This window comes from Daucus carota, chromosome 2 (assembly GCF_001625215.2).
Source record: "Daucus carota subsp. sativus chromosome 2, DH1 v3.0, whole genome shotgun sequence".
Classification (NCBI taxonomy): domain Eukaryota; kingdom Viridiplantae; phylum Streptophyta; class Magnoliopsida; order Apiales; family Apiaceae; genus Daucus; species Daucus carota.
Genome location: NC_030382.2, coordinates 33346702 through 33371515, shown reverse-complemented (window position 1 = coordinate 33371515; position 24814 = coordinate 33346702). Strand labels below are relative to the sequence as shown.

Below are 24814 nucleotides of genomic sequence, written 5' to 3'. Positions count from 1 at the left end.
CTGTGCTTTATTGTTGATTTGTCAGTTTTGTCCAAGCAAAAACACAATGCAGCAATATGAATTTTAATTAAATGATACATGTTGAAATGCCTGGGATCTGAGGCAAAAAAATCGCATCATTCTGAAGATTCATAGTTCTTGATGCTGAATCAAAGTACTTGGCTCACCCGTTAATATGTGATGCTACACTCTGTACATTCACAGGCACATTTTGCATCGATATTCCAATGACGCGGGCATTATGAAGTCGCAAGGGGGCAAGACCGGTCCCTCTTGTTTCAAGAAACCTCACCTTGAGAGATTGCCAACCTCTGATTTCTAGAATTTGCAAGCGTATCAGTATATGGACTTCTAAGTTTATTGGACAAGCTGGTAGGCTCCAGCTTATCAACTCCATTCTCTTTGCTATTCAAAGCTTCTGGGCTCGCTGTGTTTTTCTTCCTAATAATGCCATCAAAGCGATCCAGAGCATCCTGGCTCGGTACTTGTGGGCTGGAAACCTCATTAGTAGGTGTGTGTTTAAAGTGGCTTGGGCGGATTGCTGCTATCCGAAGGAGGAGGGTGGTATTGGGATTAAGAGCATTAAGGTTTGGAGCAACGCTGCAATTCTTTTTCAACTTTGGAGAATTATTAACAAGGAGGAATCGTTGTGGATCGAGTGGCTATATAGGCATGACTTAAAAAAGAAGGGGTTCTGGTCGCTATCAACTCCTTATAAATGTTCCTGGTCTTGGCGGAGGATCCTTAACAGCAGAGATTTGGCAAAGCAATTTATAAGGTATTCCCCTGGTTGTAACTCTGCTTTTTTATTTTGGCATGACCCTTGGCTGCACAACTCTACGGTAAGGTCCAAATATGATGATTCTATTCTCTCGGCCCTTGAGATTGATGGCATGACTCGGCTCAGTTGTGTTCAAGATAATAATCAATGGTGTTTGGGTGATAGTAATCACCCTCGGGTTAGAGATTTGAGACAGGAATGTTCCACTATCCTCATTACGGGGAGTGATTGTATCACTTGGAACAATGGGCACACTGGGTCTGTCAAAATTGCCTCAATATATGCGGATCTGTACAATCATAGATTAAAGCCTCCATGGTTCTCTTTCGTATGGCACAACTTCAACCCCCCAAAATACGCTTTTAATGCTTGGCTCACTATCAAGGAGCGCTTGCTAACCAAGGATAGGATGATATTGTTTCATATGCGTACTACTGCTCAATGCTTACTATGCCAAAGCTTTGACGAGAATCATGCCCACCTGTTTTGTAACTGCGTCTATTCTAGACAAATTCTAGATTCTTGTCCTGCTTCTGTCAGTACTAATTGGGAGGATATCTTGTTGGTTATTTTAGTGTAATTGAATTAACTAGTTGATCAATGTAATCATAATATTATATCGAACAAGTCAGGAGAGTACGGAGTGTATGCTTAGTTCGAGTTTATTATGATTATTAGTGCTTATGAGGCATGTTCATTGGCATTAGACACATCTATTGGAAAAGAAGTGTCTATTGGCATTAGATTTGTCCATTGACATTGGACACATCTATTGGGATAAGATGTTTCTATTGCCATTAGACAAATCTATTTGGATTAAGATGTGTTTATTATCAAAAAGACACATCTATTGACATCTATATATTGATGTTGCATTGATCATTTCAAGAAAATGGTTCATTTGAAATACACAACAATACACATTCTCTCTTCTTGCAGAATTTCTGACTTTATCCGATTGAATTATTTGGTGAACCACAAATAACTTCAATCTGAAAGTGTTCACACGACTTCAGAAAAATCCAAGTTACTACCAAATTTCACAACAAAGATTGAAGTTATTTTATTCTGAAGATGACGAACGGAGAATCTGCAAAAGACATGACAAGTAAGTTTGCAAAATTGGACAAGTTTGAGGGTCAAGATTTTCGAAGATGGCAAAAGAAGATGCATTTTTTGTTGACCACGCTAAAGGTTGTGTATGTTCTAAGTACTCCCATGCCCGAAGAGATTGAGAATGAAACTATTGAACAAACAAGGCAACGCTGCAAATGGGAAAACGATGACTACATCTGTCGCGGTCACATCCTAAACGGTATGTCTGATTCCCTCTTCGATGTATATCAAAATGTTGAGTCAGCGAAAGAATTGTGGGATTCTCTTGAATCCAAGTACATGGCAGAAGATGCTTCTAGTAAGAAGTTTCTTGTCAGTAATTTTATGAACTATAAAATGGTCGATTCTAGACCGGTGATGGAACAATACAATGAATTGTTAAGGATTCTGGGACAGTTTGTTCAACACAATTTGAAGATGGATGAATCTATCTCTGTTTATGGTGTTATTGACAAACTGCCACCATCATGGAAGGATTTTAAACACACCTTGAAACATAATAAAGAAGATATGACATTGGTTGAACTTGGAAGTCACTTCCGAATTGAAGAGGCTTTGAGGACTCAAGAAAATGAGAATAATCCTAAGGGCAAGAACCAAGTCGGCAACTCTTCTGTGAATATGGTTGAAGATGGTGGATGTTATAAGAATCCTAAAAACAACAAGGGTGACAAACGGAAATTCAAAGGAAACAACAACAACTTTTCCAACAAGAGGCCTAAGATTGCATGTTGGAAGTGTGGCAAACCTGGACATTTCAAGAAGGATTGTCGGGTTGGTAAAAGTAAGCAAGAAAGGCTTAATGCTGGTCCAAGTGGATCCAAGGATCCAGAAAAGCAACAAGGTCAGATTTTGATCAAAAATTGTAATTCTGGTCAGAATTATGTATCATTGATATCTGATGCATTTTATGTGCAGGATGATAATGTTGCTTGGTGGATTGATTCTGGAGCAACAAGTCATGTATGTAAAGATCTTCGTTGGTACACAGAATTTCAACCAATTGAAGATGGATCTATCTTAAAGATGGGAAATGTTGCAACTGAACCGATCAAAGGGCTAGGAAATGTTAAGCTAGTGTTTACTTCTGGAAAATGTATATATTTAAATAATGTGTTGTATGTTCCTGGGATTCGAAAGAATCTCTTGTCTGGTGTTGTATTAAATAATTGTGGATATAAGCAAGTTTATGAAAGTGACAAGTATATCTTGTCAAAACATGGCACTTTCGTTGGCTTTGGTTACTTATGTAATGGCATGTTTATGTTGAATGTAAATACTCCATTTAATGATGAATCTTCTTGCATGGCTTCTACTAGTACTAGCATAAATTTGCATAAATCAGAATTATGGCATGCTAGACTAGGACATGTACATTATAAAAGAATAAAGGATATGTCTAAAATGAGCCTTATACCTGCTGTTGATTTAAACAATGAAAAATGTAAAACATGCATGTTAACAAAGATAACTAGAAAGCCCTTTAAAGTTTCTAATAGGGTGTCTGATGTATTAGAATTGATACACAGTGATTTGTGTGATTTTCATTCTACACCATCATTAGGAAGTAAAAAGTATGTAGTTACTTTTATTGATGATGCTTCTAGATATTGTTATGTATATTTGTTGCATGCGAAAGATGAAGCTCTTGACTTCTTTAAAATATATAAAGAAGAAGTAGAGCTACATCATCATGGTACCTTGATTAAAAATCTACGTACTGATAGAGGAGGTGAGTATTATGATCCGGTATATTTTCAATCTACTGGTATAATACATCAAACCACGGCTCCTTATACACCACAACAAAATGGTGTGGCAGAAAGAAAAAATAGGACTTTGAAAGAAATGGTTAATTCCTTGTTGTCCTACTCGGGTTTGAGTGAGGGTTTTTGGGGTGAGGCTATGTTGACAGCCTGTTATTTATTGAATCGAATTCCTAGTAAGAGGAATAAAATTACTCCTTATGAACTCTGGTATAAAGAGTCACCAAAATTGAGTTTTCTGAGAGTTTGGGGATGTAGAGCAGTTGTAAGACTCACTGAACCCAAAAGAAGAAACTTGGGTGAACGAGGTATAGATTGTATCTTTGTTGGTTATGCGGAGCATTCCATCGCATATAGATTCTATGTGTTAGAATCTAATGGCTATGTGCCTGTGAACTCGATTATCGAGTCAAGAGATGCTATCTTTGATGAAAACAGATTTACATCTGTACCTAGACCGAGGGACATGCTTCAATCTTCTTCTAGTAGGAACTCAATTTCTACTGAAGATGTTCATCAACCGTCTGAACCAAGGAGAAGCACTAGAGCTAGAAAAGCAAAGTCTTTTGGAGATGAATTTCATCTTTATCTAGTTGAGGGTTCTAGAGATGAAATTAAAGATCAATACCAATATTGTTTTATTATTGAGGAGGATCCAAAAACTTTTACCGAAGCTATGACATCGAGAGATGTTGCATTTTGGAAGGAAGCTATCTAGGATGAAATGGATTCTATCATGAATAATAATACATGGGAATTGAGTGATTTGCCCCCTGGCTGTAAAGCATTGGGGAATAGATGGATCTTCAAAAGGAAAATAAAGGTGGACGGTTCGATAGATAAGTTTAAAGCCAGATTGGTAATCCAAGGCTTTAGACAAAAGGAAGGGATTGATTATTTTGATACTTATGCTCCTGTTGCTAGGACTTCAACTATTAGGTTGTTAATAGCACTTGCTGCTATACACAACCTTGTCATTCATCAAATGGATGTAAAAACTGCATTCTTGAATGGTGAATTAGATGAAGAGATTTATATGAAACAACCTGAAGGGTTTGTTGTGCCTGGTTGTGAGAACAAGGTGTGTAAATTGAAGAAATCAATTTATGGTCTAAAGCAAGCACCTAAGGATTGGCACGATAAATTTGATAAAGTGGTCTTGTCTAATGGTTATGTTATTAACCAAGCAGACAAGTGTGTATATAGCAAATTTGATTCTTCTGGTAAAGGAGTTATAATTTGTTTATATGTGGATGACATGTTGATTTTTGGTACAGACCAAAATCAAGTGGATAAAACCAAGAAGTTCTTGTCATCGAATTTTGATATGAAAGACATGGGGGAGGCTGAAGTGATTCTTGGTATAAGGATCAAGCGTGAGAATAATGGTATTTCAATTTCTCAATCTCATTATATTGAGAAGATTTTGAAAAGATTTAATTTTAAGGATTGTTCTCCAGTTAGCACTCCTCTTGATCCTAGTATTAAACTCCTACCAAATAAAGGTGTTTCAGTATCTCAACTTGAGTACTCAAGGGCTATTGGTAGTCTTATGTATGCCATGATAAGCACTAGGCCAGATATTGCCTATGCTGTTGGAAAGCTTAGTAGGTATACTAGCAAACCAAGTTCTCATCATTGGCAAGCCTTAAGCCGAGTATTCAAGTACTTGAAAGGAACCATGGATTATGGTTTGACGTATACTGGATTTCCTTCGGTTATTGAAGGTCATTCAGATGCAAGTTGGATTTCCAATGAGGAAGATCATTCTTCCACAAGTGGATGGGTATTCCTCCTTAGGGGAGGTGCTATCTCTTGGTCATCAAAGAAACAGAGTTGCATTACCGACTCAACAATGGAATCTGAATTTGTGGCATTATCAGCTGCTGGTAAAGAAGCTGAATGGCTAAGAAATCTGATATATGAAATTCCATTGTGGCCAAAACCTATATCACCCATATCAATAAGGTGTGATAGCCAATCTGCCTTGTCTAATGCTTATAGACAAGTGTTCAAAGGAACATCTAGACACATAGGTGTTAGACATAGTATGATTCGTGAGCTTATCAATCACGGTGTTATATCAGTGGAGTTTATAAGAACTCAACATAATTTAGCCGATCATCTTACCAAAGGATTGAGTAGAGATCTTGTGCACAAGTCGGCTATGGGGATGGGATTAAAGTCCATTTAAAAGTCTCTCATGTTGAGAAACCCAATTCTCACCTAAGATTACATCAGGTGTTGAATTCAATGTGGAAACTTAACATCTAGAGATTGGAACACATTAAAGCATCATCCCAAGTTATGTGTTCAGACCTGCAAGTTGAGGAGGTTGAAGTCTATCTTCTTAATAGTTCTTTTGAAAAATCGCATATGCAGGTGTGAGAATAAAAGAACTACCTATTTGAGCATGAAGTTTAGCCGCTTCAAGAAGTTTGGACTTGGCTTTGATATGCTTAAGAAGGATTGGGACACAAGGCTAGTAAAATATAGTGTCAAGTAAGAAACTTTGAGAATGTAAAGTTATGTGTATATTATCTTCATGTATTCATTATGAATAGTAGAGGTTCAATCCATCGTGATACCTTGATATTCGAATATTTGAAATGTGTAATATACTAATGTGAAATTCAATCGTCATGATATTTCATTTATGCATAACTTTGTTATTTGTTGTGATTTTGTTTAGTTGATTATGGATTACACTAAAATGGGGGAGGATTGTTGGTTATTTTAGTGTAATTGAATTAACTAGTTGATCAATGTAATCATAATATTATATCGAACAAGTCAGGAGAGTACGGAGTGTATGCTTAGTTCGAGTTTATTATGATTATTAGTGCTTATGAGGCATGTTCATTGGCATTAGACACATCTATTGGAAAAGAAGTGTCTATTGGCATTAGATTTGTCCATTGACATTGGACACATCTATTGGGATAAGATGTTTCTATTGCCATTAGACAAATCTATTTGGATTAAGATGTGTTTATTATCAAAAAGACACATCTATTGACATCTATATATTGATGTTGCATTGATCATTTCAAGAAAATGGTTCATTTGAAATACACAACAATACACATTCTCTCTTCTTGCAGAATTTCTGACTTTATCCGATTGAATTATTTGGTGAACCACAAATAACTTCAATCTGAAAGTGTTCACACGACTTCAGAAAAATCCAAGTTACTACCAAATTTCACAACATATCTGCAATGGCCGATGGTTTTTATCTCAAGCTGATTCTACCAGAACCAAGGTGGCTTCTCTGTTTATTTCAGCGGCCTTCTTTCACATATGGTCCGAAAGGAACTTTAGACTGCATAACCCCGGAAAATATAACTCTGTCAATTTGCTCATCCATTTGATTAAGGAAAATGTCATAAGCAGACTTTTCTCTTGTAATGCTTTTCAGGCCAAGCTGAAAGCAGATCAGTCACTCCTAACTTTTATCTATTAGCTATAGTTGGTTGTTTAGAGATCTAGTGCTAGTGCTAGCCTTGATTTGTAACCTGCTAAGGTTTTAGTAGGCTTTGCTGTTTGGGGATTCATCTCCGTTATTGTCGCGGGGTATGCCCCTAGATTTGTTCTCCCCTTTTCTTTAATATAATTTTATTTAGCAAAACAAAAAAAATACCAATGTCGATATTATCCTTGTTACAATCTCCAAACGTGATACTTTCAACAGTCTCCTTTTTAATGTCATCCAAAATAGATTTATTAGCGATCATATGTCTTCGATGATCACTATCAAGATATCACATGTCTTGTTTAGCAACAAGTCACACTTACAAAACAAATCCATTATGTTTACGGGTACTCTTTTGTCTTGAAGGTTCTTAAGTTAATGTATCGCCAAAAACATTTGACATGATACAAACTATGTATGGTATAAACATGAGAAGACATATTAATTTCTAGATTCATTATTCTAGTATAGTTCATGTTGTTATAATATCTTGTGTTTTCCGAGAGATTATATTTTTGTGAGTTTCCACCTTGATACATGTTATTTTTATTATTTATATAATACATGATATTTTGAGGATAGAATTGTTGACTATATAATGATTTTTAAATGGTTGACCTATGCGTTATACTTTGTGATTTTAGTTTGATACGTAACGTGATGTTGATCGTAACTATTCTTTTGTTGTTTTTAGTGTTAAAAGCATCAGTATATGGTCCATATTAGTCAAATTTTGGATATGGTTTTGTTTCTTACGAACCCATATATGATTCACCTTAATTCCAACATACTTGATTTTACAATATTCAACTAGGGTCGCGCTCAAGAGAGAACCAGTCCTTAAAATAGAACCAGAGAACCACTAAGGTTTTGTTGCAGAACCCTAAATTTTAAAATAGATTTTTAGGTACTAAATCTAAATACATGTTTTTTTTTTCATGTTTTTCATCGTTGTGTGTGTTCAAAAATAATTTTAAAATACAATACATAGATATTGACATTTTTTACATGTGAAGTTCTACTGCAGAACCCTAACTAATACTTAAGTTCTGCTGCAGAACTTTAACTAAAACTAGAAATAAGGTAAGGGTTCTATGGGTTCTCTCTCTAATGGTTCTCTCTTGAACATGACCCAACTGAACTATGTGTCCATCTTTATTGCAATATGAACATTTAAATATATGTGAGGCATGTGCAAAATTAGTAATTTGTTTATTGCCTTGTACAAACTTCTTAAGTTAAGCATTTTTATCATGTCCTAATCCTTCACGTTTATATGATATCTATGAATGTACCATCTTATATAACATCTCATTCTTTAAATAATATTCTCAAGATCTTCTTTTTCTTTACTCAAGATATTTACTCTTGTTGTTAAGGATCGTTTCATGATCTATGACTTGAACAAAGATCTTTGAATATTCATTCTTTAGCATTTGAGTCTCTAACTTAAATATTTTATCTTTCTTTCGTGCATGAACCATATCGAGATTATCATTCCAAAATTCCAAAGTTGACTTTTCTCGAGTCAATGACTCTGTTTCAATTTCCAAATTTAATAAATCAACTTGAAACTTAAATTAAATTTCTTTTAGTTGTTGCTTCTCGTATTCCATTAATTTTCCAGTCTGTTAGAATTAAAAGAATATTCTCGATTCCTAACTTCGTAATAACATCTTTGTTCTTGTTATTTCAATTTTTAAGGAATTATTTTGGTCACAAAAAGTTGTAATTTCCTTCACTTTTTGGAGGTTTGATTCCTTTATTAGAGAAAACTCTTTTAATTGAGTTTTGTATATATCATCGGTCTTTCTTTTTCATACCACATCGAAAGGAATCGTCGAGTGACAACATTTTTTTGTCTATTCATATCGACTAATAAATCAATCAAATAATTGTTACACATGTCTAATATATTTAAGCTAGAGATGTTGAGGAAATGTGTATTATGTAGAACAAGTGAAGGAGAGCAACCCCTTGATTTGAACTGGAGATTTCTGTTGATGAAGATTTATCTTCAAGCGTCATTAAATATAGATTGACCACTTCTTCATTTGCTTGTGAATCCGCCTCTTCATCTTCACTTAGATCCCAACCATATAAGGCTATGAGAATCTTGCCTTTAGAATGTTTAGGACATTCTCGTTTAAAGTACCATGTTGCTTACACTCAATATACACAACTTGTGCATCCTCCGGAGTTTGTTCCATAGATTTTGGAGGAGTGTAAATATTATTATTATTGGCATTATTGTAGACAATTGGACTTTGATTGACTTTAACTTTATTATATCCCGTAGTAGAAAAATTCCTCTTATTTTTTGGAATAATTAGACCTTCTATTATAGTTAAATACTCTTTGTTGATTATTCATTCTATGAAGCCTTTCCATACCTTTGAGCTTTATTTTGAGATACATGATAGAGTTGTCTCGTTAATAAAGTTATTCACTTTATTTAAGATTTTGAAATTCTTCATTTAACTCTTCGTCATTTTCATCCTTATCGATTAATATAGCCTTTAGGGCCATATTTTTCTTTATGTCTTTTACTAGGGAATGTTAATATCCGAAATATTATTCTCTTCGTTTGCATGAAAGTTCTTGAATATGATATTGATGTGTAAGAGTGAACATAACTGAACCAGAATAGAATATGATTAATAATTCGTATTCGATTCAAACTCATATATATAGTATACTTTTAATCCATTATATTAGTAAGTAAAGAAAATGTCAAAAAATTATTAACCTTTAAATAAAATTGAATATTTTATTTTAGTTTAAAGTTTCATAAAATAATCATCTTTATCTTCTTTTATATGTTCCAATCATCATGATTCTTATTTTTCGTCAAGAATCATTCCTCAATTGTGAGGATTGTACCCAGTTTTTTGGTGTTTGATTGTTCACCTTTTGAAATGGTTTCGGTTTTCTCATTTCGTCTCTTTAAGAATGATTTCATTGGTGATCTGGAAAGCCCGCATCAAGGATGGGTTGATGTTGGAAATCACAAAAGCTCAGTGGAAGACTGTTCGTATTATATGGGCATTTGTCCCTTCCATTTCGGTTGGTACAACTAATAATTCTAATATTAGATTATCGTTAAAATTATTTGTGTGAATGTCAACTATGATGCTACTAACTTCAAGGATAGTGTAGGTTGGACTTTTCCAGAAGTAATTGTAATTTTTTTTAGTTTAATCTGTAAACAAAATGGCTATCTATTTAGTTCGTTATTTGTTTATTAACAAGCTTGTATTGTCAGTTTGGGGTTTTTTGTCCCGGCTGAGTCTAGCTTTTTAATCAAATGCATAATATTTGTCAAAAAAATTTTTTGCAATATATTATTTATTCACCGTAATTATGCATTAATTATCATCATATATACATAATAAATTATATATATATATAAGTTTTAATATGTGATTATTATATTTTTATAATATTATATTTATTTTAGATTAAATGATAATTATTTTTATAGTTAAAAAAAATGATACATAATGGTAGTGGATAATATCCTGTAGATCACAACTTGCCTCTTTAGAAAGAAAAAAAAACTATATTAGCGCATATTTGTTGTGAATCTAGAAGTCAAATATCATAAATCAGCTTATATCCGAGTAAAATGATATTACAATAAATATAGAATGATCCGATATCTAAGTAGAGTAATGTCATGTTTCGTCTGGATCATCTTACCACCCTAACTACGAGGAATCTCATTTAAAATGGATTTCAAACATTCGTGCTTCGGGCGAATTATGAGTTTGAACACGATCGGTTGATTGAGCGACTGTTTACTTAAAATGGATTGCATGTACGCACTTAAACTTTGGATTAATAATGTGTAAAATGCTATTGGTCGAGGGTGGTAAATGCACACTCTTAAACTTCGGGTTAATAATGTGTAAAATGCTATTGGTCGAAAGAGGTAAATGCACACTTAATTTTGTTAAGGGTACGGGTCCGAGACAATCACATGCCAGGAAGTTGTAAACTGGCACATAGATTTTGGACCGACGATTAGGATTATAACATATTATTTAACATGTCTAGCTTTTTAGACATATTAAAATTTTGTTATAGTTCTAACGGTCCAAAATGTATATGCAAGTTAACCGCTAACAGCTCCCTGGCATTGACCAATATCCTTTTGCTAAACTTTGAGTTGACAATGTGTGAAATGCTATTGGCTGAGATGGGCGATTGCTCAGTTAATTTTGTTAAACAAATGAATGGGTTAGCTCGTCGTCTTGCAAGAGCATCTCATTACAACTCAAATTGTACTTACAGAGGAGATGAGTTCCCTGTTCAGTTAGATGGCACTTGGCAGTTTGATTTAAAGAAACGTAACATGATCTTACTTGATACTATTGTTTTAACCGCTTCTTCAGTCACTGTTTCAAACTCTGTTTCGGACATTTTTACAAACAGTACTTTAATGCACTTCAAGATTTCAAACAACTAAAATTTTAAAGACCAGGGAGAAACAACAGAAGCAGTTTTCATGTTCCTGTTCCATAAGTTCTGCACATCAACCTCCTCTAAAAAGTAAAAACATTGAGAAAACTTTTTAAACAGTAATTAAACACGATGTAAAATCTGCCAGCAATATTCACCCTGAATTCTTACCTAAATTCACCCCATGATTCCTAACCAGTAGCTCTCGGCAACTTGCCCCAAGTACGATAGGAAAACAATGCATACTACTAGGTTGGCATTAATGGACAGGTTGCTCTATTGTGTCCAATCCCTTTGCACCTGCTACAATGTAGTGGCCTCTTAACAACCCCTCTTGAACGGATTCTTCTCCTCTTGGGTATACTTGGTGGAGGAGGGGATACCACGGGCGGGTGTACTTTTACAGGGAAAGAATCTTTATGGACGGGCATGTTGGCTGTTGGAAGTGGATTTATAGAATCCATATAGATTAACCGGAAAGTTTCAGTTGTAAAGTATTTGGAACAATAATCAAAAATGTCGCCATTACTGTATTCAACTGCTGCAACAGCATGTAAGCATGGAATGCCAGTGACTTGCCACATTCCACAACTACAATCCCAGAGATCAAGGTTCAAAATGCTAATTACGCCAAGATCGTCAGAAACCTTAAATGTCCCAACAGTAGACTCTACCACGTGAACTTCTTGTGCTTTTGCAATTTCTACTCGTAGTTTATTTCCTATTGTTGGAGTTAGTTTATCCAACCACTGACCTGAATCTATCCGACGTGTATAGATCAGCTCCATCATCCTACGTCGAATGCCATCAATAATCTCTGTAATTGGTAAGATGGGAAGGTCGGACACCCAATCGTAGAACGATTTTGTAATGTTGCACGTGAGATTGTTATAACGCGAACCTTCAAAAAGTGCATTTGCCCAGTATCTAGGCTCACTTTTCAATATCCATTCATATGCCTCTGGTGATATATTTTTGATATTTTCCACACACACCCTGTATGTATCAGCGGTTGCTGCGTAGGCAGCATCAAAGAAGCACGCAAGAACCATGTGGATAACTTCCTGACTATGAGATCCTTTCAATTCCATCTTCAAATCTTCCGTAAGATAATGCAGACAATAAGCTTGGAAAGAATTTTTAAATACATGGGAAAGAGACCAACTCAACCCCATCTTTCTATCTGCAACAAACGTTATTGGTTGGGACACTGCAAGAGCAGTGTTAATTTGCTCTATAAACCAATTCCAGTTATCAGCATTTACTTTATCTACTATGGCGAAAGCGACGGGAAAAATACCATCATTTCCATCCAATGACGTAGCGGTCAGAAGCTCAGAATTATAATTTGATTTCACCGTCTTGGTATCAAGGAAGATGAGAGGGCGACAACCATTACAGAAACCAGTCAATGAAGCTTTAAATGCAATAAAAAGACGATGAAAGCTCATATCCTCTCTTGTAATTAGAGTGGCTACACTACCAGGATTTGTCTCTACAATCTTCTCACAGAACCAAGGCAAATGATGGTATGAATCTTTAAATGTACCCTGAAGCTCTTTCCTGGCAGTTTCCATCCCACGCCATGCCTGTGAATACTGCAGTTCAATCCCAAAATCCTGTTGGATCTCCTCAGCAATTTCCAATGGCTTGCTGGTAGGAGAATCTCGTAAGATGTCCTTCATAATGCTTACCAGCAACTTCTTCGAGGCATGAGGTCGACCACCTGTGCTCGTACCAGCTCCACAAGTGTGGGTTTCATTAAACTTCCGAATTATAAACATCTTTGTGGTACCCAATCTTGAAGCAAAAACCCTCCAAGGACAGCCCTCAGCTTTACACTTAGCACTAACCCGTCTACAATCATTGTTCTTGTACTTGCATGTAAAACCACGTGCTATAGCGTATTTGCGTAAAGCATCGCGGAGATCATTAACACTATTAAATTGTTGTTCAATACCAGTGATACAGTTTTTCCATAATCTTAAGTGTTTAAACTGCCCATGCTCCATCGGCTTCTCAGTTTGAGTATCACCAATTAGTAAAGGCTCCGGATTGGGAGGATGCTCGAGATCAATACAGTTTTCTTCACCAAGAGGAATGACAAATTCATCAGAGCTGCCAGGATCAACAGGGGTAACAGGCTCGAGCATTGTTGTCACGATGGATCTGCAAAAGTGGAATTAAGCACACACAGACATTTTTCATTTTAGATAATTCACAGTAACACATGTACCATCAGAGTTAACTTGCAACGGCATAAAGAACTTGTAAACTACATAGGCATTAGTCATACACATAACACAACGACTACTTTCTACATAAACTGAGCAGCAAATAACTAGTTAAAAGATAAGTTAAATACCTACTGACAGGCGCATCCGGCACTTCAACGATGATATCATCAGCAGTGAAGACATAAACATCCACTGTTGTGGAATCCTCATAAAAATCAAGCATTCTTTTTACATCCTTGTCACTAGAGACTGTAATAAGGTGCTTATTGTTGTTGGGGAGAAAATACTTAATCACAATAAAACAAGGATCATATCTCCACATATCCGCAATCTCAGACTTCAATTCATCAAAAGGCATCTCATTATCGACACCAATAGCATGAGCCTCTCCACCCTTGTAGGACAAGGAACCATCATCCGCCGTCACAAGCTTCCCGCCAGACTGACAGATAAGAATTTGCTTTCCCTTCTTCATTCTATCCACATTACAATCAAACCCTAGCAAAAACACCAACAATAAAAAGCTAATTTCTCCGAAATAATTAACAATGCATTATCCAAGTAATTAAACAAAAAAAAACTTCACAGTACCAGAATTAATCTATTACAAAATGGGCTTACTCTAAACAATAAAAAGATGAGATCTGTATCATGGATGTTACATACACGGTCAAATTTTAAGAAAAAATATGATGAATTATGGGAAAAAAAGAGTAAAGAAATAGAAAGATATAAAAAATGATGTACTGACCTCAGATTGAATCGAGATGTTGAATGTATAGAGCTATTAGTGAAGTGGATTAAATATTTTGGGAGCGAGTGAAACCCTGATTATAAGTTGTGTGTGTGTGGAGGGGTTAGCGGTGAAATTGGGTATTTGATTTTGCGAGACAGCGAGAGAGCCAAGTGGGTCGACCCGGTTCCAGTTGGAGCAACCTAAACGACGACGCTTGTTTCTTTCTTTCTTCTTCACTTAAAAAGTGTGTCATCTCGTACAACAATGTAATAACGAAAAATTCATCAAAAATAGTAAATAATTAGTTTAAAGAATATGCAAGATCTCCTCGAAAATTTAGATAATATTTTTTTTTATTTAGGAGAGGGTCAAAATTACTTGATAAGTTTGATTCTTGAAAGATTTCATCGAAGATAATCTCTTGATTAGACACAAAATCGAGAATATAATATTATTATAAATGATATTTAATTATCATCGTATATGTTCAATGTTGTATTAAATAATCCATATATGTTATCTTGTATAGGCACGAATACTCGTCAAACATTACGAATTTTTTATTGAAAAAAATAAATTATAAATCATGCGAACTAGTTCAAAAATAAAAAAAGATAATTTAAAAAGAAAAGAAAAATCAAAAAATAGAAGAAATCGTTAAACGATATAATCAATAACATAAAGAATATGTATATAAATATTTGCATAGAAGCAGAAATTTAAAATATCACTTAACAATCCCATCCAATCCAAGAGATAATCTTTAACAATCCCATCCAAGAGATGATTGGTTCAAGATGTTGAGAAATAAAATTTCATTTTGAGAAATACCATCATTCTGAGAATGTATACGCGATAGAAAAATTACGTCAATTCATTATGACATGGTATGCTACAAGTGAAATTTCCTAATTTAGGATAATTTAGGATGACTGACCCTTTTAATTCAGTATATATAATGTTTTTTTAGGAGTTAGACGAAATGAGTCTCAAGTACATCAATTAGTAGGTATGAGAGAATTAATGTCGGATCCCAAAAACAAATGATTGATCTACCCATTCAAAATAATTTACGTGAAGGACTCTCTTTAATATAATATATTATTTCTTGTTACGGGCCTGGAAGGGAGTTGTGGTTACTATTGTACGAAATTCAAAATTGCTGCATATCCCATGCGTAGACTTGTTGAAGTACGTAGTTCAACACATGTTATATGTCAAAAAGATTATGACATCGTCCGAGATACTTCTGTAAGTATTGGAAACGAGATGATGTCGAATATATTTTGATCTAATTATTAATTGATCATGTATTAGCGAATGATATATATAGGAACATGATATATTGTCACTAGAAATTAATATATTTGTAAGGGACTTGTCAATAAATTTACAATCTTTCAAGTACAACCTGTATATATATTCGAAATCTTTTTACTTATAGGAGTACATTTGGATCTGTCAATTTTGTCATAGTCAATCATCCAAAAAGTATTTCTTGGAATTATTAGAAGATCAGATATCTCCTATGTGGATTTGAATTTTAATTTAGATAATTGATAAAATGAGTTAAAAAAACAGATGTCGTCGAAAATGTCTTCCGACGATAATATTAACAGGACAAAAGATAAAAGCGAATTTCGTACCATAAGATACTGATTACATACTCAATTTCGGTAAATTTAGTTATGTCCACTAATAAGTTCAATATTTTACTAATCATATATATTTTTTTAATTCAAATGTAGGGAAAATAAACAAAAATAGTTTTTATTTTGATATATAATAATGTAAAATACTAGAATAATCAAATTAATACTCTCCTTTTAATAACTAAGCTTATATATTGAAAAATTAATAAATATGCCTACTATTGGTGGCCCAATGCATGATAGAGTTGGAAGGAACATCAGGGAAAAAAAATATATGGTTGGGACAAGACAATAGGACATTATTGAGTGTGTACCATGCTGAGCACCTGATAATTTTTTTATTTTCACCTGATATCAAAAGAGTTTTGCAACCTTTTCGCTTGATATTAAAAGAGTTTTGCGTCCGTTAAACACACTGTTGGTATTCTTTTGTTTCCACTCGGTATTAAAAGGATTTTACAATCCGATACATCTGCATGACAGCTAATTCTTTTATCTTCACTCAACGTTAATTATTTTCACTTGGCATTAAAAAGATTTTGCATCCAATATACTTATATGGACATGATAGCTAATTTTTTTTATCTTCACCTTACACAAAAAAATTTGTATCCAGTATACACAACTGCTTCTATCTTCGATTGACATTATAACGATTTTCCATCCGACACAAACACGTGGAGACCGAAGTAGCTTGATGGATATTCACTTAACTAACCAAACTATCTAAATATTTATTAAACCGATTGAAATCGTTAAGTATTTATTATACCAATTGAAATCGAAGTATAACAAATTGGTTGGATTACGGATTTAATTTTTATGACTTATGTTGTAAATTTATAGACCGATTTAACTGAATTGGTGAATTTCTTTTTAACCGAGTCGTTGTTTAACTATTAAATCACTTGCATTCTTGTAAATTTAGATTACATTTCAATCCCACCGATATAGGGATAAATCTGGTTACACGGGTTACAAGGATTTCCTTTCATAACAATTTAATATATACCCCATACTACTCCAAAATATTCAGTATCTAACTAATGGATTTGTGTTAAGAATTTTTGCAACCTTCTATAGTCCTAGGTATGTACATCCCCTGCAGAATAAGACTCCTTCTCTGCTTCTACAGATACGCGTTCTTCCATCCCTAATTGATCCCCTAATGCTACAATCTACGCCCCAGCAGATCATGCAGTGTTAGCTTTCCAGAATTTTTGCGATCAAGCTTGTTAAATTGATCGCATATCTGCAGTATGTCTTTCTCTCCAATCTTTCCCATCTCTTTAAGTTTGTATACAACATATTCTGATTTGCTGCAACAAAGGGAAACAAAAACTTTAATTCAACATTTAAAATCTGAAAAAGAAATTTGAAATAGAACAGGGGCGAAGGAGACTTGGCATTACAAAAAATAGCAAACATCTAAACAAGGTTAGACTTAGAAAAACAAAAAAAGAAAGGAGACATGAGAATCATATTGATGAAAAATATTATACGATAATCTTTTAGTTGCTTGCTTAACAAGGAACATGTGAAGAGAAATATGACTAGTGTGTGTATATATGTGGCATGCTCGGGCTTGACCTACCATGGGTATTGTAGAAATACAAATTGCAATAATTAGAAAGGAACAAGTAATATAGGGTCATCGATACAGCAGACAGGACCGAGCAAATGCCAACAACTCCACATTATATTAAATATGAATATCTAGACAGCTAAGTGCTAACCAAAGAATATAAATATTAAATCAGTATTAGCATCATAGCAATAAAAAAATAACAAATTATGGTTTTAAAGTTAAATAATATCATTACCATTGTGCGTCTACACAATCACATATATGAAAGGGCAAAAAAAGAAAAGGTTCTTTTCTCTCTGAGGAACAGAATTCATGAAACACCTCAAATAGCGTTATCCAAAAGTCGCATGCTTGTCGATAAACTTGAAATAACACGTCATAGAAACAGAAAGAACTAATTACTAGTCCGTCATTTACCCATCTAGTACATTATGACATCTGCATTTGAAGCTTATCCGTTATATGATAGCTCTCATTGCCTACCTGCGTCATAAAGCGAAAGACTGATGCTTAAAGTACTAGCCTTTTTGGAGACCAAGTTCATCAAACATCGCAACTTATAACTATCGTTAACCCTGGTTATGTAATTAATGCTGAATTCCATAATATGCTCTTTCCAACCCCTTCTTATGCTACTCAAGGTGCCCAAATACACTGGACCTAATGTTAATAGTCATTACTAAGTTGTTTGTAACAATTTCAATAAAGATTGAAACTTGAACAAAGAAATATCAATTAATCTACTCGAAATCACTGGATAACGTACAAGCAAGCTAAAGAGACATATTCACATAGTAAACACACCCCATGAAGATCGTAACTTAAAGCTATTTGTAACAATACTAAAAAAGAGTTTAACTACAACAAAAGTATATATTATTTCCTTAACCTTGAAATCACTATGGAGCACAAGCTAAAAGATAGCAAAATACCTTATGAAGCCATTGTGATTGAGGTCAGCAGCAACCAAATCCTCGACAGTGATTTCCCTGTGCAACACCCATTTTGCTATCCTCCTATGCCTCTTATCAATCCTTGCCTCTGCCAAATACAAAAATGCCCTAGCCACGGCCAACGTTGAAAACAAAAGCCAAAACGATGCAAACAACCTTCCTTGTGGAGTCTTAAAAGCTCTATCGCCATACCCAACAGTAGTAACGGACATCACAGCCAAATAAAAGGAATCAATCACACTCAACTCCTCCGTATAGTACAAAACCACACTCCCAAGTCCAATACACAAGAAAACCACACCGATAGCCAAACCAACCTTCAACCTGATTCTCATCCTCCCTTTAGCCTTATCATAAATATAATTCTTAACCGAAAACCCCTCTACTGAATTCTCTTCAATGCCCGTTAAAATCATGTTTTCTTGCAAATCAAGAACATAATTCACAACCCCGGATAACAAGATATCAATAAAACCAAACCCCACAAGCACAAACAAACAAGCAAATATCTTAGCAGCAGCAGAAGAAGGTGCAATATCACCATAACCAATTGTACACATAGTAACTATACAGAAATATATAGCATCAATAAAGGGATTAGTCTCGATACCCGAAAAATGATCACGATTAAACGCATAAATCAAAATTCCCAAGATCAAATACACAATGAGCAAAAGGGTAGCTTGTCTAACTAAAGAACCTGAATTTGGCACAGGTTTTGCCACACTTTTCTTGGTGTCATGCATAACAGTCATTGCAGGGGAACTCCTGCAGCGGTGAAGTGTTTTTCGAGTCTTGGAAGGATTAAAAAACAGGGGAATTGTGATGGGGTTTGAGTTGAAATCATCATCAGAAGAACAAGGGGAAGGAGGGTATTGAATTTCTTGATTAATATTGTGATTAGTAGTGTTAAGAGTGTAGTCTTGATTGTAGTTAAGAAGAGTTTGTTTAAGTTGTTGTGGACTAAGAAATGATGGTTCTTCCATTTTAACGAGAGAGAGAGAGAGGGGGGGAGAGAGAGAGAGAGAGAGAGAGAGCCCACTTGTGAAAGATGTTAGTAGCTTAGAGGTGGTATGTATGGGGTATGGATGATGAGATGTAAAGATTGAGGATGAAAGGTGGGGTGTGGAATGTAATTATTCAGCACAGTCTGAGTGAGGAAATATAGGAGTTATCTGTGTCAAGAGAGACAGATGAACGGTGAAGACTGAGTTGAAATATTTGAAGACATGTAGTGGGGAATGGGGCTGCCCTTTTGATACTACGTAGTGGGAATGGGGGTTGCCTTGCGCTTCCTGTACTTGCCACCAAAAACTACAAATGTTTGATACAGATACTGTTGAAGTATTATTGAAGTTGTTTCTTGATAAATTAATATCCTTGCGTCAAGTTAATTCATAATTTATTAATATGTTAATAATTTATTATTTTATGTTAAAATTTTATAACATACACAATGTTTAGAATCAAATTTATATTATAATTCCCTCTATTGAATATTTAAAATAAATTCAGAAATCTGAATATATTTTCTTTACATAAAAAATATGCACAACATAGATAGACCTATCTTTTAATTATAAAGACAGAAGCTATAGGAAAAAGCATTTCCAAACGCTGAACACAGAAACTATAGAAAATAGCATTTTTTGTTGCGAGATACTACTTCTTTTCCAAATGATTTATTAATTTATTTAATTTTCATTTTTAATTCACTTTCTTATTTTAAGTAATTATGAAATCATATTTTTTAAATTATTATTGCCATTTTCTAGCATTTGTTTATATTTCAGAATATAATTTTAGGAGTCAAACAAATGCTCAGAACCTGATGAAGGTATAATGAATTGAGATTTTAATTGATCATTTTTTGTTATGAATTTTAATGAATTGTATCCGATTTTGATTTTTACAGACTCTTGATAAAATGTCCCAAAATTGATGAAATTTATTAGTATTTATGCACAATACTTTAAAATCTCATAGATTTTGATGGAATTTCAAAAAACTCAAAATACACTGAACAATCTTACAAATCCATAATTTTATGAAGTCAAAAAAAATTCATCAGTATTTGAATACCATCAAATTTTAAACAATCTCAATTGAATATCATTAGATTTTAAAATATAATTTAAAATCCTGATTGAATAACACCAGATTTTATAACATAATTTGAAATTTTAATTGAATACCCCAAAATTCTGATACATTTTCTAAAATCCGAGTTAAATACCCACAGATTCATCAATTAAGAATAAATCTATAAAATCTCAAATGAATACCCCCTCTAAATTTTGTAAATATTTCTCTAGGTTCATTTGTTCCCTAAAAAGTAAAATCCGGAGGAAGAGAATTTTTTCGAAAGTGACATTTTTCCCGGAAAAAATTATTCATTAAAGATGAAAAAGAAATATTTTTCAAATTGACCACTTATTATTAACTTTTTAATTAATAACTGATGAAATATGATTTACGTAAAAATATTTCTTGAATAAAAATGTGTTATATCAATGAGTCCAAATAACTGAGCACAGACTCAAGTCTCAACTGATATGTCACAAAACAAAGTTATCCAGGAATGTTCAAAAATGAAAACCCATTATTGCTTCCAATAAAGTCTCAATCGTGTACATGTTAAAGTCAAATGCTAGTGGGAGGGATGTCAAAATTACCTCTATTTTTTTTCCAAATGATTATGTGTGGATTTTAATCGGATGGTTTGCGTATATATAAAGAGTTCCATTATTTATTAGTATAAGTGTAACCAATCATATATTGTCAACATAAATTTGAAAAAAAAATTGGAAACAAATTTTGGATACTCAGTATCTTTGTCAAAGCCTAATATAAATTCAAATTTTTTATGGTGTGCCCATAGACACCATAAAAAATTATAGGAGTAATGTATTAAACTCGTCAACGGCGATGTCAACTATGCTATCATCATGAGGTCATTTACAACAAACTCAAAAATTTTGTAAGCAAAAATTTCAACAAGTCATTATTGATAGCATTATATGAAAATGTGGATAAAATCATTATTTACATAGCAAAGTGGACACATCAACGCGTCTATCCTCTGTATTGCAAAATGAGTTGTCAATAAGATACAGTAAATCCTAAGAAAGTCCAGTTCCCTGGAATATTAAGAAATATTTAAAGTAATTTTTCAAAAGAGATAATAAAAAACTAATATACATATGAAACCTCAGTTTTATCTAACCCCCAACTTGTATCAGTTTTAAATCTTTGGACAAATTTGAAGCTTTAGTAGAAAAAATACATATGCGGGTCTCTGTCTGTGTTTCTATCTAGGGTCTCCCACATATTGTTGCTTAGTTAATACTCCACTTCACCAAAATATGTGGAGAATCTCATCCTTAAATCATTTCTCATGGTTCATTAGTCCCCGCGCTCCTCCGGTCCACGGAATAATATACACATGTATTAAAAAATATGTAATTTAGTAGAAAAATATAAGAAAAATGAGTAAAATAGTGAGATCAACTAATATTTACTAATATATAAAGTGAGTCTAGTGGAAAAAAATAATAAATGTAGTTAAGTACTTATATTATAAACTATTGATTGATTTAAAAATGTATATAATTGAATTGAACATTCAAAAAAAAAATTACATAGAAATGAACGGACAGAAGTAATAGTTGTTTCTGTTAGCTAAATTCAATGTTAGAGTATATTTGTACCAAATTAAGCTAAAGAAATGATATAAAATAAATCGATTGTCCTGACTTTTTGAGTACCAACTAAAACTGTACTTGCAAGTAAAGAAGACTTTGAAGACTTGAATATAACGAGTTGAATCATTTTTCACTCCTCTTGCAAATTATTTTCTTCTTGTTTATATGATTCAAACCACATATAAATTCATAACACCTCTTGCCAGACCTTCATCCAATACTGCAGTATCTAGCTGTTATTGCAATGGAATTTTCTGTAAGCAGATCAAGCGAAGGACTCGTTGCGCCTTCTGAGCCGACGCCAATTGAAGTTCTTGATCTCTCTGTGATCGATAAGTTGCATGTTCTTAGATGCAATGCTCGAACGTTGCATGTGTTTAGGCATGGGCCTAATGCGGCTGGTATAATTCGACAAGCATTGTCCAGAGCCTTGGTTCCTTACTATCCGCTCGCGGGGCGGCTTAAAGATGATGATCTGCAAGGCCAGCTACAAGTTTCATGCACTGGTGAAGGTGTCTGGTTTGTGGAAGCAACAGCAAGTTGTGAACTTGATGATGTTGCTTATTTTGATGATGTTATGTGCATTCCCTATGATAAGCTTCTTCCAGATTCTCCTCCCGAAGAACAGAAATCTGATCCCCTCATTTTAATGCAGGTATAGCTCATCACTACTTAATTGTAAATTATCTTCCCATTTGTTGGTTTTATATGTGCAACTAAGGTAAGTATCTGACAAGATAGTTTAGAGCTAAAAAATGAACTTAATAGTTTTTACTTGTTCAGTCCAAAGACTTTTGTTCTTCTTCAAATCTTTTTGGTTCTAATTTCTAAAGATCCCGTGATAATTCAAGGTTTTGAAAGAATTGGTTACTTAACATGGTATCAGAATTCAGTTTACGTCTTTCTCCTCACATAGGCCAATTAAAACACCCATGGGGAAATTTCCATAAATTTACTCTTGAAGGTTTGAAGTTTTAATAGTACATAAAATTTGTTTACTAATTTACTCGAGCTAGTAATGACTGCTCTGTAGAGACTATCTTCTGTCGAAAACTCATGGAAAACAATCTCAGGTAACACAATTCAAATGTGGTGGATATGTGATCGGCCTTGTATTCTGCCATAGCATTTGTGATGGACTGGGAGCAGCCCGGTTCTTGAATGCAGTCGGTGAGATGGCTCGAGGCCTCAAGCATCTCAGTGTTGAACCAATCTGGTCCAGAGACTTTGCTCCACCACCAAGCAGCCAATCAACACAAGTTACTCTCCCAATGCCAAACTTACCACCACCAATGCCAAATTACCAGCTGGAGCATGCAAACATAGACATAACTTTGGATCACATCAACCAGCTCAAGCAAAAATACAACAAGTCCACAGGGCAGACCTGTTCTGCCTTTGAGATCATAGCTGCAATGACATGGATGCATCGAACACGGGCCATAGACCTGCAAGAAGATACAGAAATGAAGCTTGTGTTTTTTGCAAATTGTCGCGATTTAATAACTCCACCATTGCCCCAAGGTTTCTATGGCAACTGTTTTTTTCCAGTGACCATCACTGCCTCAAGTGAAATGATCAAAAGTGAATCACTCTTCAATGTGGTAAAACTGATCCAACAGGCTAAGACCCAACTTCCCAATGAGTTTGGCAGATGGATCAGAGGTGAGCTGAGGGATGAAAATGGGCCTGTGGATCCATTTGCACCACCTCTTGTATACACCACATTGTTCATATCAGAGTGGGGAAAACTAGGCTTTAACCAGGTTGATTATGGACATGGGCTGCCAGTGAATGTAGTTCCAATACAGGGATCCAGTATCATTCCAGTTGGGATAATAGGCTCTCTTCCTGGGCCCAAGAAAGGCATCCGTTTGATGACTTGGTGCGTCGAGAAAGCCCATATTCAGCCCTTTATCCAATATATGACAAGCCTAATATGAGTTGCTTCTTGCCATCAACAAATATGGTTGTGATCGGATACAAATGCAAATTAAGTTCTCGAGTTTCGTATTTGTTTGCTACTATTCTTGTGTGTTATCCTCGTTTGCTGCTTTCTTGTTTTACAAAATGGTGAACTATCCTAACCAAATTGTACTCGCATGGAATTTGATAGAGAATATAGACAAAAATAACTGTTTGACAAGAACAATCTGTTGGATCGTATCAAGTTTGAAATACATGTGATGTTGAACACCTTCCGAAGTATAATTAATCACTTCAAAAATAATTATTGTTTTGTGACAAAAAAATAATAATAATAATTATTATTATTGTTTTTGCGGTACTCGACATCCTCTTCCATTCTCATCACTCGTCAGACAAGTCACATAACCGGTGAT

The 24814-nt window shown here is 34.3% G+C and overlaps 3 protein-coding genes across 4 annotated transcripts; 1 reads left to right on the top strand and 2 right to left on the bottom strand.

Annotated features, from left to right (window-relative positions):
* Positions 1 to 11627: 11627 nt before the first annotated feature.
* On the bottom strand, positions 11628 to 14786 carry LOC108205705 (uncharacterized). The gene is made up of 3 exons (XM_017375731.2): positions 14591 to 14786; positions 13968 to 14337; positions 11628 to 13771 (listed from the first exon to the last, which is right to left on the bottom strand). The coding sequence occupies exons 2-3, from the start codon at positions 14312 to 14314 to the stop codon at positions 11851 to 11853; spliced, it is 2268 nt and encodes a 755-aa protein (XP_017231220.1). The 5' UTR covers positions 14315 to 14337; positions 14591 to 14786; the 3' UTR covers positions 11628 to 11850.
* Positions 14787 to 17140: 2354 nt separating this feature from the next.
* LOC108208340 (two-pore potassium channel 5) lies at positions 17141 to 19969 on the bottom strand. Of its 2 annotated transcripts, XR_010288814.1 has the most exons (3): positions 18748 to 19969; positions 18233 to 18298; positions 17412 to 17546 (listed from the first exon to the last, which is right to left on the bottom strand). XR_010288814.1 is itself a non-coding variant. In XM_017378864.2 (2 exons), exons 1-2 carry the CDS (start codon positions 19752 to 19754, stop codon positions 17399 to 17401), a joined length of 1155 nt encoding a protein of 384 aa, XP_017234353.1. In that variant the 5' UTR covers positions 19755 to 19960; the 3' UTR covers positions 17141 to 17398. The 2 variants fall into 2 exon arrangements, 1 of the variants encoding a protein (XP_017234353.1); XM_017378864.2 differs by lacking the exon at positions 18233 to 18298 and having other exon boundaries at positions 17141 to 17546; positions 18748 to 19960.
* Positions 19970 to 22533: 2564 nt separating this feature from the next.
* Positions 22534 to 24575, top strand: LOC108206632 (acyl transferase 4). Its single transcript, XM_017376999.2, has 2 exons — positions 22534 to 23127; positions 23546 to 24575. The coding sequence occupies exons 1-2, from the start codon at positions 22717 to 22719 to the stop codon at positions 24413 to 24415; spliced, it is 1281 nt and encodes a 426-aa protein (XP_017232488.1). The 5' UTR covers positions 22534 to 22716; the 3' UTR covers positions 24416 to 24575.
* Positions 24576 to 24814: the final 239 nt, after the last annotated feature.